The sequence below is a fragment of the Megascapheus bottae genome, chromosome 14 (assembly GCF_031878675.1).
Source record: "Megascapheus bottae isolate mThoBot1 chromosome 14, mThoBot2.hap1, whole genome shotgun sequence".
NCBI classification, from domain to species: Eukaryota; Metazoa; Chordata; class Mammalia; order Rodentia; family Geomyidae; genus Megascapheus; species Megascapheus bottae.
In genome coordinates, this window is record NC_143522.1 from 10,600,794 (window position 1) to 10,621,262 (window position 20,469).

The 20,469-nt window shown below is 46.2% G+C and overlaps 1 protein-coding gene across 4 annotated transcripts in view; it reads left to right on the plus strand.

Moving 5' to 3' along the window:
* Rgs6 (regulator of G protein signaling 6) overlaps positions 1-20,469 on the plus strand; it is a 430,841-nt gene that overhangs the window by 402,276 nt on the left and 8,096 nt on the right. For 2 of the 4 annotated variants that reach the window (XM_090344405.1, XM_090344406.1), the window contains exons 16-17: positions 1,758-1,847; positions 4,697-4,902. In XM_090344405.1, the coding sequence (XP_090200531.1) occupies positions 1,758-1,847; positions 4,697-4,861 (255 nt within the window). In that variant the 3' untranslated portion in view covers positions 4,862-4,902. Of the gene's footprint in view, positions 1-1,757; positions 1,848-4,696; positions 4,903-18,229; positions 18,297-20,469 lie in introns of those variants that run through there. The other 2 variants (XM_090344408.1, XM_090344407.1) reach the window with 2 other exon arrangements.

Genomic DNA, 20,469 nt, shown 5'->3' on the forward strand with positions numbered 1-20,469 from the left:
GTTAGTGTACTTCAACACCTAAAGACATTTGTTGAACTGAAAGTTCCAAGGTTAGACAGCATGTGTGTTGGGGCTCTCTGGTGAGGGCCCCACCCATTCTGCTCTGTCATAGCATGGTAGATGGCCTCAGGGTCGGGGTGTGTGCCAGGCGAGATCACAGGTAAGGCAGGAGACAGGAGGTAAGTCAGGAGCCAGTCTTACATCTTTTTATAAATGGAACTAACCAGAGTCCTGGGAGAGCTACATTAATCCTTTCCAAGGATACCAAGGGTGGCATCCTCTCCCCCCACCCCATTCCCTTCATCCCCCTTCTTCCTGAGCCCCCCACCAATGACCTAACTACCTCCCCCTTCCTGTAATCCCTACCTCTTAAAGATTTCATTATTCTTCAACACTGTCAGAGAAGACTAAGCTTCCAGCATCCAAACCACACCCAAATCATAGCACCATATAAATTCAAGGAAATGTTTGACCCTATAATGATCACTTACATCTATAAAAGATAAAAACATACTGTTCTCATTCCCCAGGGACTTACACTAGGGTAGACTGGATTTTTATGTGAAGTTTCCAGAAGCATGTTTCACAATAAGTTTGTAAAATCAGAACACATCTGGCCCATCAAAGCCATCTCAGCATTGAGCCACCGTGTCATTTCCCTTGATTCCTTGCCACTCAGCCATTCACACTGGAGAGGTTACTTGCTGGCCTTTGTAAATATGGGATTATCTTAGGGAGCAAATTCTAACCAGACTCCTTTTTTTTAATATACTTGTCTTTAAGTAGTTGGGCAGAGGGGTTTTAGTTCAACATATCAGCCAGGGTATGAGCACAATGCATTTTGATCCATGTCATCTCTTAGGTCATTCTCCACCATCTCTCCCAAATCCATTTAAATGGGATTCTTTGGGGGTATAGATGACCTTATATATAACCGCATTGTTGTTTGTGTTCTGCTGGCATTTTCTTTCTTTGTTTTTATGTTTTACTGACCACTATAATGAAAATTATTTTATGGTATCAACAGTGTTTAATGTGTATACACATTGTGGAATAACCAAGTGAAGCAATCTACCATATGTATTACTTCAGAGTCTTGGTTTAGAGTTACCACTTAAAATCTCTTCTCTGAGTAGTCTTTACATGAAGGAGAGCTCAGGACCTTATGACATATAGTACATACATATATACATACATACATACATACATACATACATACATACATACATACATACATACAGTATTTCACAGCCTGATATCTGCCTGGCTACAATCCACTGATTTTATGTAGATTTCCCAGTTCTACATATTTATGTATGTGTGTATGTGAACTTAGTTCTAGCCAACTCTATTACATGTAGAAGATGTGTCAAGATACAGAACCTCCCATCACCACAAAAATTCTTCCTGTTGCCTTATAACCCCCTCCTTCCATCTTCCCTCCTCCTCCCTCCCGTCTTCCCACTTCTCTTCCTCCTCCACCTTCCTCCTGTGACTGCTGTCTCTTCTCATTTCTCTCATCTGTCCATTCCAGAACATAGTAGAAATACAGTCATACAATGAATGACCCAGAGATTGGTATTTTCACCTTGAGATGCTTCTGAGTTGTTGGGGTATCTCAATCATTTATTTCTTCTTATTGCACCTGGACATAACTCTAGCTCCTTTGGAACCCGGTCTTTATGGTTCTTGGTGAGTCTCCTTTGGCTTTGGTCGACAGTTCTTTCACCTGTCTCACTGCCTTCTCCTATCCCCAGGAGCACATCTACAAGCTGATGAAGAGTGACAGCTATGCCCGCTTCCTGCGGTCCAGTGCTTACCAGGACCTGCTGCTGACCAAGAAGAAGGTATCTTTGGGAAGGGCAGGCTTTCCTTTCTTAGCTCTGTTGATTTTTGCTGCTGCTTGCTGCTGGTGTGAAATGAGAAAAATCATCCCTTGGGTTTTATTTTCTCCTTTCTTTTTTTCCCTTCTCTACCTGCTCCCCTCCAGAGGAAAACAGTTAGAATTGTCATCACCTAGCTTCCCCCAGGGACCCTGCAGGGTTCCCCCTTGCCTCTGTCCACATGGTTTGTCCACCAGGTAGGCAGCTGTGACCAAATATTATGACCACAGTCACAGAGCACACAATTTTTGCTGGGCTGGTAGCGACCCCAGAAAAGTCTCTTATCAGAGAGAGCCTTTCACTGTAGGCCCCTCCTCACAAACGTCCCCCCACCAGCCTGGAGAGGAGGATGAGCCGGGCTCAGGGCAGTCCCTTATTGGGCAGAAAGCCTTGTTGGTTTCCGAGAGACCATGGTCAGTATTTGAAGTCATCTCTGCATTAATCCCTCCCTCACCCTCTTCTGCCCTCTCAATTTTTCCCCCTTTTCTTTCAACCAGGAGGTAAATTACACCCCATCTCATTCCTCCTCCTCCACTAAGAATGACGCTATGACTCCTGCTGCCCTGGAGTCATGTGGGGGGAGGGGAGGAGTTCCAGTTCAAGGTGACAAATGAAGTTCATGCCTCTGATCTTCCCAGACTTCAGATGAAGGGATGGTCTTGGGGGTAGAAAGCCAATGTCCTCTCCAGGCATGGGTGATCTGTAATGCATCATCTCACTGGGCTTTGAGCATCTTCTGATTTTAGGGTGGGCTCACCGCGTGATTAAAGTCCAGGTCCTAAATCATTTCATAGCCCCAGCCAGCAAAGAGGGTGAATCTGCCTCACATATCTACTAGGAACAGTTTGGGGTAGATTTGGAGGCAAAGCCTTCATGCAAATTTCTTCCCTCTTCTTCCCTTCTCCTATTCCAGAGGAAAGGAGAGTTGCTCTGCACGACCAGAATCTCAAGTGATGGGTGAGCTGGGTTTTCAGGACTCTGAAATAATGAAAGATCAGGTCCAGGGAGGCCAGAGGAGACAAACCCTCTGTTGGCTGCAACTCAGTGGCCAGAGGACTAGCATGATAGGCACAGCATGACAGATCTACAATCAGCCTGACTTGAACACAATTCACACACGTGCGTGTGCACACACACACACACACACACACACACACACACACACACATGCTACATATAGGATTAAAGCTGAGCATGGCCATATTGCATTCCCAGGGCCAGGGAACCAGACTGTTTAAGTCCTGGTATGAGAAGAAAGCCCACCCCTGGTCTGGGGTGGCATATGGTTTGTGTTGTGTTGTCCTCCTACCTGACTTCCTAGCAGCTTGCTAAATGGCAATGGCATGGATGTTAAGGAAGCCCTCCAACCCTATCTGACAAGATGGCTGCCTTGGCCCAGCCCCTCCCACACCCAGCACCTCCGCAGACACCTGCCTCTTCCCTCCCTCCCTCCCTCCCCAGTTTCAGTGGTTTGCTGGGGGTATGTGTGTGTCTGTGCAAGTGTGTGTTCTCTGAATTTTCCCAGCCTCGGGCCAGGGACCCTGGACCAGGGTCTTAGGACAAGCCAGCAGTTTATCTGGGATGGAATTCTGCTTTTCCCAGGTAGGAAATATGGGGAGACAAACAGCCACACTCCATATGTGAGGATACAGCGGGGCTGGAGAGAACATTCAAGGCCTTTGCCTTCTCTCGTTTCTGTCCCACGAATCTCAACCAGGAGTTCCCCAGGAGGGTCTTGAGCCTGAATCCCCGACAGCGATACTCAGGGAGTGTCATACACCTAGATACAAGGAAAGCACTTCCTGAACAAAACACACAACAGGTTGTTGTTTGCTGAGACCCCAGACCCTTTGTCACTGCCATGGACAGGCGTAGTAGACCCCTCTGGCTCTAAGAACACAGAATATGAAAAGATATAGGAAGTCACCAAAGTGAGCGGACTCTTTTCAAGAGAGAAAATGAGCCAGATGTTCACCCTGGAATCCCAGCTGCCCAAGGGCTGAGATAAGAGGATCTCAGTTCAAAACTAGCCCAGGCAGACAAATCTGAGAGACTTTTTTTTTGAGAGACTTTTATCTCTGGTTAATTTTCAAAGCTTGGAAGTGGAGCTGTGGTTCAAGTAGTAAAGTACCAACCTTGAGAAAAAAAAATTACTAAGGGAGAGCTTGAGGCCTAACTTCAAGTCCCAATAATAAAGACAAAGAGCCAGCAAGCAAGTGAATGAGAGAGAGAGAGAGAGAGAGAGAGAGAGAGAGAGAGAGAGAGAGAGAGAGAGAGACCTGACCCAGATTCACAGGTATCTGATGACTTCACCTCCCCAGCGGCTGCTTCCCCCCATCTCATCTGCACCCCTTCCCACCCCACCAGCCCTGACAGCTAGTCTCTTCTCTTGCATCCCCATGTGGCTACCTCTGGCCTCCAGGCTACAGCCATCCCAGCTTCTGTGTCTGGGTACACCCAGGAAAGCAATGAACAAACAGCTCAGAACTACCCACTACAGGCCTGTGCAAGGCCAGGCTATGGATACAGGCCCTTCAGCATGAGTCCTAGCCGCTGGCAAAGCCAGCTCCCCTCTCCCTACTACTCTGAGAAGTCAGCGCCATTTCTCCTGGGATCCCGATTTCTGTTTCTCCCATCAGCTCTGCCAACAGCTCTAGCTGCTTCTTTTCCCCTTTTTCTGCCCCGTTTGGCTTTTGTGTTTTGGTCTTTCATTGTGGCTGCTGCTGATTGGAAATCACATGTAAGCTGAAGACTTTTTTTTTCCCCTGTATTTTTTCTCCCTATCTTTTTTTCCCCCTCTCCTCCTCCTAAAGCCAGAAAGTGAGCAAGGTCGTAGAACTTCCCTAGAAAAGTTCTCACGCAGTGTGGTAAGTTCAGTCAATGTTCTTCCCTCCACATTTCTTTTCAGTTTTGGTTTCTGGATTTTTTCCCTGGTCTTTTTCTTTTTGGTTGTGGTCTTTTTTGGGGGTGGGAGGTAACCAATGCTTTCCCCTCAACTCCCCCTTTTTCTTTTGCGAGTGTCTGCAGCTTCTCTTCTGAGGATGGATTTTGCAAAAGAGCAAGCATTCCCCTCTGCAGAAGGTGCACAGCTGACCGCCCAGCCTCAGGCCAGGGCCTGTGATCTCTCTTCAAGGTTCTTGAGAGGAAGGCCCCCCCTGCTTCTGAGCCTGCGCGGTTTGTGCATCTTCTGTAGCAGCCTGGGGAGAAAGCCATCGAACATACCATGAAACAAATTGGCTCAGAACCATTGCTATATCTAAAAAAAAAAAAAATGGAAAGAAAGAAAAAACTCCAAATTTCCCTCTGTGAACTCTGACAGCACGCTGGTGTGGGTCGAAAGCTGCTGTCTGCTATGTGGACGGCTTTGGCTACGTGCACAGTGCGGCCCTGCTGCATGGTTCTGGCAGTGTGGTCTAGTTGACGTATGTGTTAGTGGCCTCTGCATGAGCTCCTACCTCCCTTCTAGGTTCTGGTCGACTTCATTTGCATAGTGTGACAGGAGAGAAGTCCAGGCACTTCACTGTCCTGGGTTCTCCCCAGGGGCAAGGCCGTGTAAGGCTCCCCAGTCTCCCTTCCCTGATTCTGACAATGAGTGAAAACAGGCTACAATTTCATGGGCTCCTATAAGAAAGTATGCTTCCCCTCCTTCCCTGTTCCTCACCCCATTCACCTCCCCACAGCTTAAAGAGGTAGAGACCCACAGGCTACAAGAAGGGATCCCAGGGTAAAGGTCAGTGAGGCACACATAAAGATTCTATAGCCTCATCTACAGAATCACACAAGCCCATCTTCCCTTCCCAGGTTGGGTTCCCTAAAATTTGAGCATAGGGCTCAGTGCACAGAAAGTATTCTATCAAATGCTCACTCACTAACTTGTCAAAAATAAGTCACTGTGCTGGGCACCCATGGCTCAGACCTAAAATCCAAGCTGCTCAGAAGGCTAAGATCTGAGGATCATAGTTTGAAGCCCCATCAGGAAAGACTGTGAGACTCTTATCTCCAATTAATCACCAGAAAAAGCCGGAAGTGGCCAGCAGTAGAGTGCTAGCCTTGAGCAAAAAGGAGCTCAGGGACAGTGCCCAAGCCCACCCAGAGTTCAAACCCTAGGACTTGCAAAAAGAAAAAAAAAGCCACTGAGTTTCTGTGGTTAGCCTCAAGCCACAAAGAACCAACATGGCAACTGGGAACTGGGAATGGGTGCTGAGAACTGACTACCTGAAACTGGTTACAATTCCCCTTGCCAAAGAGTGAAAACCCAGTGGTGTTAATTTGCTGTTTTACCACCTCTAATGCAGAGGAACTGTCTTTGAAAACTTTGACTACTGTCTCATTAGTGGACTCATTTCATCCTTAAACATAAAATTTCTAAGCATCATGAATCAAAGGCAACCTTGCCATTTACTCATCATACCTAAATGTGTTTCACCTGTATTTAAATATCATTTTGCATTTATTATATGTAAAACCATACATAACTTCGGTACGTGGCAATTAGAATCTAGATATGCATGTTTCTCTTTGGAGATCTCCCCATTGCATAGTCTTTCCTTATTGGAAAGTAGAATAGGCAAAATGCAAGGCCAGCAGATCCCTAATCTGCCCCTAGGACTGGTTTACCATGGCCATACGACTTCATACACCAAGAAGATGCTACAGGCTGTTTGAGGTAAGACCTATGGGACTTTACTGCCCCAGGATGGCCAGATAGAAAGTTATGGAGTATTTCTCTATTTTGAGAGTCAACTGCTATGAATCGACACTGTTTCTAGAGATGTGCTGAGCCAAGAATGTACTGTGAAGGAATTTGGACTCTCAGGTGAAATTTGAGAGCTTTTCTGTGCAGATAGGTAGAGCTCTGACGGCCTCGGGGAGCTTCTTTAGGTTGACTTTGTGTGGACTGAGGACATGAGAGTAAATCTGATACTTGGACAAGATGCCATCTTCAGGCTACTTTTTATGAGAAATAGATAACAGGAAAGGCTTAAATTAGCTTAATAATGATCAGCAAGGACAATTTATTAATGGCCCCTCATCTCAGAAGTGTTGTTGGCTCAGTGGTTCTCCAAGGTTTGTTAACAAGGCAGAACAAGAAAGTACCTGCCACTCTCTAAGTGTCTTTCTCTCTCCTCCCTCCTTCCCCCCCTCACATACACACACACACACACACAAACACACACACACACACACACACACACACACACACACACACTACAGATAAGATTTTAAAAATATCACCAGGGAGGGCTGAAGGTAAAAGTTTTCCTGAGTTTTTTTACAGTAATATAATATATAAGAACCAAACTTTAAAAACTATATTCCTGAATTCTCTGCTGCTTAGCAGGGCTAATTTGGGGACATGGCCCATGGTAGAACAGTGTTCGCTGTCAGACTGCTTAAGGTTTGGAACACAGAAATTTGGTCTTAGCAACTCAGAATTCTAAACAGACATAACTAATGGGCCTTGGAATTCTAGCATGCATCTTCTGAAAGAAGGCTGACAACTGTGAACTATTAAACTAAATGAATAACTAGTTCCATGATGCTAGAAAAGATGTGAAGAAAGCCCTCCATATTTTCCGAGGATAGAAAACTGAGAGAGAAGATAGACAGCTCACTGGCCAAATGCATGAGTTGGACTGCCACGGAGGACCTAAAAAAGCTATCTAGGTAATTGGCTAGCTCAGTAAGCTAGAGTCTTGTCATGACTGAATCTAGCATTTCCTTCCAGAACATAGTATCGCTTCCTTTCTTAGTAAAGGAAGAAGATTTGAATACAAAATTTCTTCCTATGTGTCAAGGTATGTCACAATATAGACAGATTGTCTTTTAAAGGATACAGGTATTACAAGAACCTAAGGAGTGGTTTGATCATATTCTGGAAGCTTCTGGAGCCTTGCTACTTGATGTGCAGAAAAGAGTCTGGCCTTCTCAGCAAAGACAGGCTGTGAGAGCTTCTTCTAGTCACCCAGAACTTGAAGGACATGAGGAAAAGATGCCACATACCAGGTCATTTGGCACAATGAATCATAGAGCTCACCTAAACTTTAAACCCTATTTATCTGATGGAGAAGGCAGAGCTTCAAAACCAAATATGACTAAAAAAATCTGCATCTGGGTGCAACGATCCCATAATACACTAATTTTTTTGTACACTGATCCTGGAACTTGTACTCAGGTCCTCAGTGTTGATCCTGAGTTGTTGTTTTTATTTTGTTTCTTTTTTTGCTCATGGCTCTCATTCTACCACTTAATCCACAGCTCTACTTTCATCTTTTCAGTAGTTTATTAGAGTTAAGAATTTCACAGACTTTCTTGCCTGGGCCATCTTCAAACTGGGATCTTTAGATCTCAGCCTCCTGAGTAGTTAGGATCACAGGTGTGAGTCACCAGTGCCAAGTCCATAATGTACTTTTATTAAAGACAATAAACAGGTCTCAACTGAGTGCTGGTGGCTCACACCTATAATTCTAACTATTCAGGAGGCTGAGATCGGAGGATCACAGTTCAAAGCCAACCAGGGCAGGAAAGTCTATGAAACTCTTATCTCCTCAGAAAAAGTGAGAAGTGGCACTCTGGCTCAGGTGGTAGACTGCTAGCCTTGAGCATGAAAAGGCTTAAGGACAGCACCCAGGCCCCAAGTTAAGCTCTAGGACCAGCAAAAACAATACAAAACAAACCAAAACAAGGTCCCCTTCTTGGCCTGACCCCATGGACCCCCAGTGGTCAAGCAAAACCCAGGCTTTCAAAACCCAGGCTTTCAGCCTCTACTTGACCTTCTACTGCCCTTATACAGTGAACAGCCTATATAGTACCACAGTAAATGATCGCCCATTGTCCAAGGAGCCCTAGTTTTCAGAAAGAACTATAACACATAACAGTTTCTCCAGGGGTCCTTTAGACATAGCCTTAGGCTAAATGAGCTTGTCTGGAGAAAAACTTTGGTATATCAGAACCCACCATTTAAAGGTAGAAAGTGCTAAGAGAACAAAGGAAGAGGCAGACAAAATCGGGATTGAACAGAGCATGATTAGAGACAGACAGAAGTATGCTAAGCTAGACAAAGGTGAGACTTGGCTAACTGGAATGTAACCTGGGCTTTCTCAAATGTGATTAAAATGTCAAGCATCAGTTAAGAAACAGACCAGACATCAGTGGCCAGCATGAAATTCTTGGCTGACTAGCTTAATGACTTTGTGTATCCTATAGGTTTTGGAATGCATGATAGGGTCACTTGGGGGTGCAAGAAGGTTGTTGCAACCAATATGACAGTGATAACCATGAGGACTGTAAGCAGGTCAGGATCACTTCATGAACCTGAGCCTATTTTTCCTTAATCCTGGATCACTGAGAAGCTTCCTTTCATAGTGGTTGTAAAATACGAAATTCACAGCAGGAAACATCTGGCCTAGTCATTGATGTTGCTTTTGTGTCAGTTTCCATCAGGGTGTTGGGTAGGAAGTACTGGACATTACTGACCAGAGAGAGGAGGGTTCTCCTCAAATTCAGACCATTCCCAGCCACTCAGTATCAACCAGTTTACTAGTCTCCACCACTTTCCTGGTTTTGTGGTTGTCAGAACAGAAAGGCATGCCACTCTGGTCTCCCTTTGAAGTGCTCATTGATTCAGGTTCTCTGGCATTGACCACAGGCTGAGGACTGCAGCCCTGGTAGGGTTTGGCTCTGACAAGAAGGACCAAAGAGATGCTTGGGAAGAATGGCAACAGAAGCAAAAGGCCTTTCGCCAAGCCATAGCAGCAGCAGTGTGATTTTCCCTTTTTGGATAGTGGCTAAAGCCATCTGGTGCAAACTCCCAGCTGGAGAGGAGAAGTCAGAAAAAGTCCTTTGTGCACAGTTTCATGGAAGAAGCCTCAGAGTGTGATGGCAGTTATGTCAAGGAAAGAAAAAACAATGACAGCCCTAAGTGACCGTAGTTTGAGTTCACTTGACACCTTTGCCTGGATGCTCTGTTGATGCTCCAGCTGTTCCTCCAGCTCCATGGCTCCCATGTTGGGCTGCAAAGAGGGGCAAAGGAACTCTGGGAGCCTTGGCAACTATAGGAGGCCACAAAAGAGGAAAGGGATGAGGACCAGGTGTCCAGCCACCTGCTAGGAGAACATGAAGGGGTGGCTTTGCCAAGATGCTTTTTAGAACTGCAGTAGCAAGGGCCGGAAGCTGAGGGCATCTTGGCATATGACCAATGGCATCTCTGTCACTGGCTTTTTCATCCTGCCTGCCAAGAAATGCAGTGAGAAAGTCAGATGGAGATGAAGCAGGGAGAAGCAGCTGCCACCCCACCCCCTTCTTCCTGGCCCCTAAGAGAAAGCCAAGGAAATTCTGAGAGCCAGAGGTCAACAGTTCATCCCCCCACCCCACCCCAGCCGCTCTACAGGAAGAGACCACAACTCCTCTGGCTGTACCAGCAGGAAGTAGAACACTGACGTTTTTTGAGAAGATTGTCTGCTAGGGTAATGAACCCAGAAATAGCAGATCCTTCCCCAGGAGGTGTCCCCCCACACCTCAGCATTTTGCAGGGAACAGCCATGAAACCCCAGTGAAATGAGTTTTCAAATACTTAGACTCAGCAGAGCCTGGCGGGCTTGGACCTTTGCCCAAAAACCTTTTCAGGCCTCCAGCAAGGGACCATTGACTAAAATGTTTTCCATGGGTTTAGTTTTGATGACAGAAGACTCAACACCACTGAGATCACTAGGTCACAGATATTAGCCTCTCCTATATGTCCAGCTATAGTGAACCCCTAGGCTTGGCTAGAGCTGGAGGTGTTCTTCCATAGTGATATTTGGGGAGGGGCGTGAAGTAGGAAAGCCTGCCTCTCTTGTGCACTAAGAACTTCCCCAGAGTCTGAACCACTCAGCCTCTGCAGTCCCCCATTCACAATGGCTCTTACTTCTTGCTAGCTGTGTGCTCTCAGGCAAACCACCCAGCCCTATCTGACACCTGATTTTTCCCCCCTTTCTATATAATGACTTGGACTAGATAATCTCTAGTCTCTTCTAGCCATTGTTGTTCTGTGTGTCTGTGCCTCTCTTGGTTGTGGGATTCGTGAGTTATATGAGTCATTCCTAAGAATTAGAGGGAGCTGCCTTCCTGCCCAATTAGCTACCTGATTCAGAAGTGGCTGCCAGCCTCAAAAGGCTGGGAAATATACCATGGAGAGAAGTGAGTTGGAGATGTTTACAAAGCCTAGGCAGATGCTGGCAGAAGAACTGAGAGTCTTAGGCTTTCCCTCCCCTACAGGACAGGCCCACTCAGTCATCCAGGACTCCCTCCTCCACTGTGAGGAGCTGGAGGGCAGAAAAGAAGAGAGTCACAAAGCTCTAGAAGAGTGACAGCACCTTGTCAGTCTTTCCAGCTCTGCAGTCCTCACACTGCTGATCTGGATGTGTGTCCTGGATCTAGTGTGTGTCCTGAAGGGGATGTCAAGGTCAGCTGGGGGTCTCGCCATTGCTGCCCGCAGTGAATCACCCCCACAGGGTGGGATCTCTGGGGCTGTGAGTACAGGAAGGAATAAAATGTAAGCATTTGAGAGCCATCACTATGGCTCCACTGCTGCTCCCACACTTCCTGCTCCCTAGGAAACCTGGGGAGTGTTCCTGTTGGTGCTCCTGTCCCAGGGATGGGGAGAGGAGATAAGGGGTAAGAGGAGACAGTACTGTCCTCGTGGGGGCTAAGGGTAGGAGATGTCTCCTCCCTTTCTGTCTCTCTCTATCCGGGCTCCATGGGGAAGCCAATTTACTATGAGTGCTTTGTAGCTGGAAAAGGAAAATGTAAAAGTCAGTTATTTAGAAACAAGCTATAAAACATGAAACAACAGAATCTGCATGGAGTATAGAAAGATCTTGACAAAAATGCTCCCTGGCAGGATGGGTGAGGGGGGTGGGGGGAGATTTCTATTCCTCAAAAGGGTTAGAGTTTGGTTGTCATTTTGAGGAAACAGGATCCTAGCCCCTGCTATGCCTCTCAGAAGGAGTTGCTCCAGCTGTAGCTGCTGATGTTTTAAGCTGAGGACAGCAACATGCCCTCCCTACTCAGTGCCCACTCAGGAAAAACTCCATGATTCTGCCTCTTGACACATGGGGTGAGCAAGGCTTGGTGAGGCTCCCTTGCCAGCCCCCCCCCCCCCCCGCACCTTCTTTCTCCCACTCAGATCCACTCCTGCTTTGCCCAGACCCCAGTGTGCCACTCAGTCAACTGAAATCAAATTCCTCCAAGTCAGAAAGGCACAGCTGTGTGTTTACAGGCTCTGATTCAGATCCAAATCCTGTCCCTGGCATTCTCCTGGTGAGGAAGGCTGGGGGTAAGCTGTGTGGGTGTGCCAGGCAAAGATCTATTTTGGGAGGTGACCTGCAGTCCATGCCATCGTGCTGCCTTCTCCCCACCCCCTCTCAGGAAACACAGCCTTCTAGAAGGAGCTCTCCTTTTAACTGTGGCTGATGCGTGGTGGCATTTCAGTCTGCTCTTTGTCACTTGTGCAGTCAGATTCTGGCACCTGTCCCCCCTCCAGCCACAAGGGAGTCACGTGGCTTTCCATCTGTCCAGTGAGTTGGTGGAGGTTGGAGGTGAATGAGAGTGCAATGCAGGAGAAACAGCAGGAAAGGCGACCATTCTGGACGCCCATCTCTGCAGATGACAAAACCCAACCCAGACCCGTCAGGGGAGCCCAGCATGAAAAAAGACTGACAAAGGGAGATGCTACCATGTGTTTGCAGGCTTTGTAATAGCAGATCCTGGAGAAAGGGACCACAGTACCAATGTCAAGGTCAAGGAGAAAAGACCTACCTCTGCCTATTGTCCAAACTGAAGAATTGAAAGAGAAATCAGAAAGCTCCAAGTCAAAGGTTCTGAAAGGCTAAAAAGAAAGACTCTCATGGAGTTGCCCACAAATGACTTCCTGGGATGCTTCCCTTTGTTAACACAGCTAATGAGTCTTAGGAAAGCCCAGCACTCTGGGAGGAGATCTGACCATCTGAACCATGCTGCTCTGTAGCCTATTGGTTCAGTGGGACACTGAGCTCAGAGCAGTGGCACTTCCTGTATTGTGATATCTTCCAGAAAGCCAAGGAGAGATAGGTACTTGGGAATTTACTCAGGGGCTTCTTAATGGTTTGAAAAATGAGAGGGGGATTAGGGAGGGAGCCCAGCAACAGTAGAGCCCAAGTAGTGACTCTAATCATGATCAAATAGGAACAGAGGTAGCTTCATTGGTGCCACATCTGGCAGGAGCTTTCCATAGCCCCTTGCCGACCTTACTACAGGAAGTGACCCTAACAACTGTATTCCTTGTTGAGCACAATAAGGTTGAAAATAATATGTGTTCCTGCAACATAGATAAGTAAAGCAAGTGCATTCACAGTGCTTAGTGGCTAGTCAGAGGGGAGTAACCAGCCTGTGTCAATCAGGACACACAGAAGGTCCATAGCCATGGCCCTGGCCTTTCAAATACCCTTGGTCAGTGACTTAAATGACAGTACAAGCTACCAACCATATTCCAAGGTCTATGGATCTTGAAAGGTGTTGCTCATTTGGTAGATATTGAGTTGTATTCAGAAAGTCGCTCTCTTCAGCTAGATGGTGGTGAAGAGCAGATAGATAAAAATTAGCCAGATGGAAAGTATTTATCTGAAATAAATTTCACACCTGAGGATGGTTGTTTGTAGCCTAATCTATCATTTAAGTTTTGCGTTTTGGTTTTTTTTTTTTTAAATTGAAGAGCTATGGTTTACTACAAGTGCAATAGCTGCAAAAGGAGAATGTAAGCACACACCTTTATTTATTTTTTTAGGTCAGTCATAGGACTTGAATTCTGAGCCTGGGTGCTGTCCCTGAGCTCTTCAGCTCAAGGCTACCACCCTAATCCTTGAGCCCCAATGCCACTTCCTGTTTTCTAGTGGCTAATTGGAGATAAGAGTCTCATGGACTTTAGTGCCCAGGCTGGCTTTAAACCTTGATCCTCAGGTTTCAGCCTCCTGATTAGCTAGGATTATGAGCGTGAACCACCGTGCCAGCTTAACACACACTTTTTAAAAGAGATTCCTACATTAGCCAGGCACTGGTGGCAAATAGGTACAATCCTATATACTCAGGAAGATCTAAGAATTGCAGTTTGAAGTCAGTCTGGTCAGATAAATCCAAGAGAAACCTGAAAATAGAATTATGGCTCAAGTGGTATAGCTCTGTCCTTGAGCAAAAAAGCCAAGTAAAAATTAAAGGCCCCATGCTCAAGACCCAGTATTAGCACAAAAATAAAGAGACAAATTTAGAATATGATAAAGTAAGAACATTCCAAGAAGAGACACTCATTCCATTGCTTTGTGTGCTCAAGGCTACATGTAAAGTCTTGGTTCTCAGCTTCTATATCTTATCCAGGATTTTCACAGGCTGGAGAAAATTTAGAAAAGAGTAACTGGAGCTGGGCGTGGTGGCTCACACTTGTAATCCTAGCTACTCAGGAGGCTCAGATCTGAGGATCTTGGTTTAAAGCCAGCCGAGGTACTAAAGATTGAAACTATTATCTCCAATTAACCACTAGAAAACCGAAAGTGTTTTGTTTTTTTCAGGAGTAGGGCGGTAGCCTCCAGAAGAGCTCAGGGACCATGCCCAGGCTCAGGGGTAAGGCGGTAGCCTTGAGCTGAAGAGCTCAGAGGACAGGGCCCAGGCACAGTGTTCAAGCCCCATGACTGATGCAAAAAAGAAAAAATAGAATAACTGGAGTAAGGAATGACCTTGTTGGCCATCACAGAAGAGACTAGAATAGATGAAGATCAAGCAGATTTGATATCTATCATGTGCTCTATCTCCATTTGTCTTTTAGGATAAGGAATTCTAGATTGTTCCAGAGGGCAAAGCTTGAGGGATTTAGGGAGGGTCACTGTACTGGACAGTATTCTGGCAGTAGTCACTAACCAAGGGTAGAATTTGGAACCTCAAGGAGCAGTGTGTTGCAGGGGGACTTAAGACTTAGAAGCCATTCTCAAATCTCTTCCCACAGAAATTCTATTAAATGTTTTAAATGGATCTTTGTATCATTCAGTGGTTTATAAATATGTTGTGGGAAAGGAGAGTGGATCATATGAAGGGATTTTGCTAAGACTGGAGGGGGCAAAATACAGAGAATCACATTAGACACTCTGTCTTGAGGAAGAAAAAGCCAGACAATGGCATACTGGAAGCAAAGGAAAGGAAACAGTCAAGAAAGGGAATTACTGCCCTTCATGTATCATCCATGCCCCCCCCCACACCCACACACTATTTACTGCTGCTACGGCTAAGCCCTGAGCAACGGGCTATGTCCCCTGAATGCTTCAAAAAGACGTCAGTAAACGGAAGACACAGTCCCAGGCTAGGGTACAGTGTCCATGAACATAGGCTGCTCTGGCCCAGGCTGGAGGAAGCTTGGCTAGCCATAGTTCCCATCTGGTCAGATGCTTTGCTGAAAGCAGAAAAGATGATAAAGCAAATCCACTTCCAGAGAGAATCCAAATGGACAAGCTCACAGCACCTTGCCAGGCCAGGAACAGAACATGCTCCCGGAGGCCTCCAGCTCTAGAGAAACTACCCACCCTGCTGCCCCATCTCATGAGCTCTGCCTTGTGGGGAATCATCTTAGATCTAGCTCCAGGGAAGAGAAGGAAGAGCTTTCAAGTCACATTCTATTCAGCCATCCTCAAAACCAATCTGATCACAGATGACGCTCCCTCCTCTCTTAGGCTTCACCAGGGCTGCTTTCAACTCATCGTAGGATTGTATAATTATGGTGATTACAGCTTATGGCTTTTTTTTCTTCTCCTCTCTTCAAATTCATTGAGGCCTCTCATTAAACATAGGAATCTTAGTAGAGTCAGCAAAGTTTTAGTAAGATATTTTTAGTAAGGCAAAGTCAAGGGTTACTCTTTTCTCCTAGACATTTCTTTAAAACTTGTCAGGTGCAGTTGGTCTGTCAGCCTGGCATTGAGGTTGGGGAGAAATAAATACAGAGACCCGGGGATTTATTCACAGGGGTGGAAATCATTCTGCCTTTCTCTCCTGTACCAAGATTGCAGTACATGGAACCCCTTGTTTAATGGAACAGATACTCAGGCAAGGACAGATAGCATGGTCTTCGTATGATAGCAGATTCTACTGAAAAAATAGAGATGAAACATTCCATTCCAGGTGCAGCTCAACCTTGCAATCTACAGCAAGAGTTATAGGCAAACATCTTGTTCTGGATGATACTAAAAGGTTCCAGGTCATCCATAACTCTAAATATGTAAATGAGTCGACCCTAAACACATGGGAATGATCAAAATCCAGTGGTTATATACTTGATGGAGATTTCCTCAGGACCAGTGTAACTTCAAAGCCCATTATTTTCTAGCTCTCCATCATACTTTTCTGAATGAATTCTCTAGGTCCCTAAGACACTATGAGAAGACCACCAGGAAGGAGTATGGGTTGGGTGGTAGGTAGCAGAGACACTAAACTGTACTTTGGCAGCTTCATCCAGGTTTGGTGTCAGGGTTCTCTTCATGTCCATATTCCCCAGGGATTACAGACCGCACAGCGTAGGGTCTTTGAGAACCCTTTTGTGACTGGCTGCCTCGCCAGAACCATCCAGACTATTCTTTCTAACCAGTCACCTGCTGCTTATGTCTCTAAAGAGAAAGGAGCTGCGTGGTCACTGAGCCACAGCAGCTACCAAAAGTGAAATATCAAAAAACCTGGCTGTGATACACCAACCACTAAAGGTGATCTGCACAGACATGCTGGAAAAGTAAACGGAGTTAGAAGCAGGTAACTCAGATGTAATTCCCTTGCACAAGCCCCTCACATGCCCGATGGGTAGACCAAATCGTGATGGGCCTACATTGACACTCCACAGGACATGACAGTAAAGGGCACCATGGGAATAGTTGTCACTGTTTGGGAGCTCACAGTGTTATCATACAAGGTGTGGCCCTCACATGGACTTTGCTTCTACTCAAGCACTACTATTTACATATATGACATAAGCACCTCCACTAAACCTGGGTTTCTCATTCATAAGAGCTAGATAAGATTAAGTACAAATATATATATACATATATATATAGTTGATTAGCATACTGTTTGCAATGTATGTAATTCCTAGTATGATTTGTATCAGTATGTTATTTGCAATGTCATTTGCTTAGTTCTCTGCTTATTATCATATTTAATTTCCAACAATATTCTGTAAGGTAAGTGCCATTGTACTTGTTTTACATATGACAGGGGTAGGAAGGTAAGTGGGCAACTTCTATAATAATATGTGCCATGCACATTTATTACCATGGCCAGCACATGGTAGCTATTATTACAACTTAGAGAACTGGTTTCTCTGCTTTCCTGGTAGAGGGAGGGATAATGGGCACCCAGCAGATCAGCTTATACTCATTAACCACTCTCAGCCTCTGAATACTTCCCAGGAAGCCCTGGGAGCTGTTGGTCTTGTCAGTCTGGATGGAACTGAAGAACCACAGTTAAAATGTCTACATTGCCAGAACCTGGCATTTAGCCTCTTACTAAGGTTCAGGACTCTAAGGATCAGGCCAGGAATGGTTCTACCCAGGAGATAAGGTGAAGCTTAGTACTCTGAATGTAGCTGTCTGCATAATAGAGCCTCATTCTTGGGAATGCTCACCTCTAGGCTATCTGCCTATTGTAACCTCCTTAAGCAATACAACTTCACCAAGTCCAGTGGCTCTATCTGCTAGATAAACAGCGGTTTCTATTTTTTAACTACCTATTACACAGCAAAGTTGTCGAAGATGCCAGCAGCAAGTAGCAGAGGATGCTTTGAAATCTCTCCATAAACCAGACCCCTGGGGCATAGGCTTCTATTGCTTATAACACTAATAGAAACAGAAATGGCCAGGCCATTTCCACATGCACAAATTATTTGGGGTTCTCCCACCTCAGCGGGGGTAGGGGGACTCAGCTTAAGGCAAATCCTTTAAATTTGCAGTCCTTGTCAGACTGGCATTGTAGAAAATGGTACAATGCCACAGCCAGTCATGTGGGTGCTTGTGTATCTTACATGAGATGCTTGTGTCAGTGTGTGCTATATGAGCATGCCTCTAAGGGTGTATATACACAGGTGTGTATATGCCTAGGTGCATGTGCTGCCTGCCTGCTCCTCGCCCAGATGTTCAGTGCATGGTGCTAACATTACCATCTGCTGCAGACCTGCATGTGCCTCTGTGCATGGATTGCATGTCCCTGCAGCTGTGTGCGTTTTCTGGGCAGGGGCACCTCTAAAGCCACAGGTCTTCATGGTTTCAGCTGGATAAGTTATTCTTCGCTTCCCTTCCCCAAACACAATTGCCTAGTGCTGCTGGCGCAGAGTCAGAATGGCCGCTGCATTTCACCCCCGAGGTGGCTTCCTTCCAGCAGTGGGTGAGTGATCCCGGCGTGCGCACACTCTCTAACCTTGGGGATCCTTCTGCATTGTTAGAGGGTGCTCCAAGCTCCAGCAGAGATGGTCTGCCTGTCTAGAACATCAGCTCTTCCCACCACTGTGGTTCTGGCCCCATGGACAATCACTGGCATCTATTTCTTCATGTCCCCATTTTTTCCCCTGCTCATTCTTGTATCCCAAGTAGTTTTCCCTTCTTAAGAAACAAAGAGCTTCAAGGTTCAGAAATGAGTCCTAGAGGCAATGCACAAGTGCCATCTTAAGGTAGCAAAATGAGTCAGAAACACCTACTTCCTCTGAAGACATTTCAAAATCCAAACAGCAGCATCCCTAGGTTTTCTCTTCCTGTGAAGAATTTCCTTACCCTTCCTTCATGGGCCCAGGGCCAAGTCCCATCAAGTCTCACTTTTCTACATTCTAGACCACGGGGGGCGGAGGAGGGGAGAAGGAAGATGGGGAGACGCCTATCCACAGTCCCATGGGAACCCAACGCCTCTGACAACATGTGGAAAGACGCTAGGAAAGAGGGAGTGGGAAAGTTCTCTATAGGAATTCTAGTGACCCAGGTTTCTCTCCAGGCAATTCTTGAAAACTGCTTCTTCATCTGTAGCCTGCTGAGTTTCATCCCTGGTGGTTGGGAAGACAGGGAGGAAGATACCCTCTTTTCAGTGTCCAAAGGCACATGGACATTTACTGAGTTGTTGTGCCTTTGGGGCCGGGGGCACAGCGGACAGGTCAACAAGTCAATTGCCTATACCTTCGAGCCTCTGTCTGGGTCGCTAGCTTAATCAGGATCCCCAATAAAGGTATATTTTTGCAGGAGATTAGTGCCCTTCAGGAGATGAAGTGAGGTCCCCAGGAGAATCCCCTGCTGCCAGACAAGTGGCTTCTTCTTTTGCTGTTTTGTCCATGATATTGAATGACTAAATTCTAGTTGCATACCCTTTCCAGTAGTTGAAGTCAAGGGTTACTTGAACTTCCTAGCTGTGGTGGGAAAAAACATGTACATTGAGTTGTTGCCAATAGCAACACAGTCACATCCCTCCTTCCTTGAATCTTGTGGCCTTTGCCTAATTTGGAGTAAACCAGAGCTTAGATACCCAAGTATATTTAGGGAGGAAAAAGAAAGCAGAGGAAGTCATTGTGTGAGCCCCAGACAGACATGCTATGGAGAAGCTTTGTGAGCAGAATCCTCTCTCATAGACACTCCAGTCCTGAGGCCACCAAGAAGATCCAGCCCCAAGTGGAGAAATTGCTTCAGAGTTGTTCAATTGGAGGAGAGGTAGAAAAAGTGAGAGATCCATTTGAAAAAGGGGATATTTCCACTCTATGGGGATCCAGAGCAGCAGGGGTAATGGAAACGCACAAGTTGGAAAAGATGCTGCGAGTCTGTGCCTGGGCGTTCTGCCACCAATGTAGGGCTCAGCTGCTGAGCCCTCATCACTCCCAGCAGCCCTGCCTGCTTCCAGATTTGTCCTAGCACAGCTGGAGAATGACTATGAGGAGAGCTTTTCCACCTCTCACCAGAAATGACAAGCAGAAGTTGTGCATTCTGTGGTAAGCCTGCGAGATGAGGCTGAGTAGGGCAGGACTCAAAATCCAAGAGCACCAACCCACCAGGGACTTCTCCAGCCTGACCAAATTAGTTGCTCTACAAATCACTTACAATGGGTGGATTCTAACTGGAGTAAGGCCACTCTGCCTGGCCCACATTAGAAAGGCAAATGTCCCACCTGTTTCTGTTCTCCCTGAGACAGTCACTGGAGGAGAGTGCTGAGGCCCCAACACTGGTAACAAAGGGTCACAAACAGAATGGTGGCTTCACCTGGCCAGCAGACACTGGGGTGAACCTGAATACACCAGCCCACCCTAGTCACAAGAGCCCAAGTGCAGCGCAGAGAGGGCCCTTCCCTGTCATAGCGTTCCCAAATGGGATGAGGTGAAAGCCCCTGCGCAGGGAAGAAACTGCCTAACATGGCCTCAAGGACTGAAGTTTCTTTTTCAGACTTGTAGAAAAAAAAAATGACCCTTCACTGATTGGAGCACTGGAACACAGTAGGTAGGGATGGAGGAGTCCCTAATTCCTCAGAGTTTCCATGTGCCTTGACAGTCATAGCCTTGTGACTGTGTCTAGCTCAGGAGGCCAACCAGTTC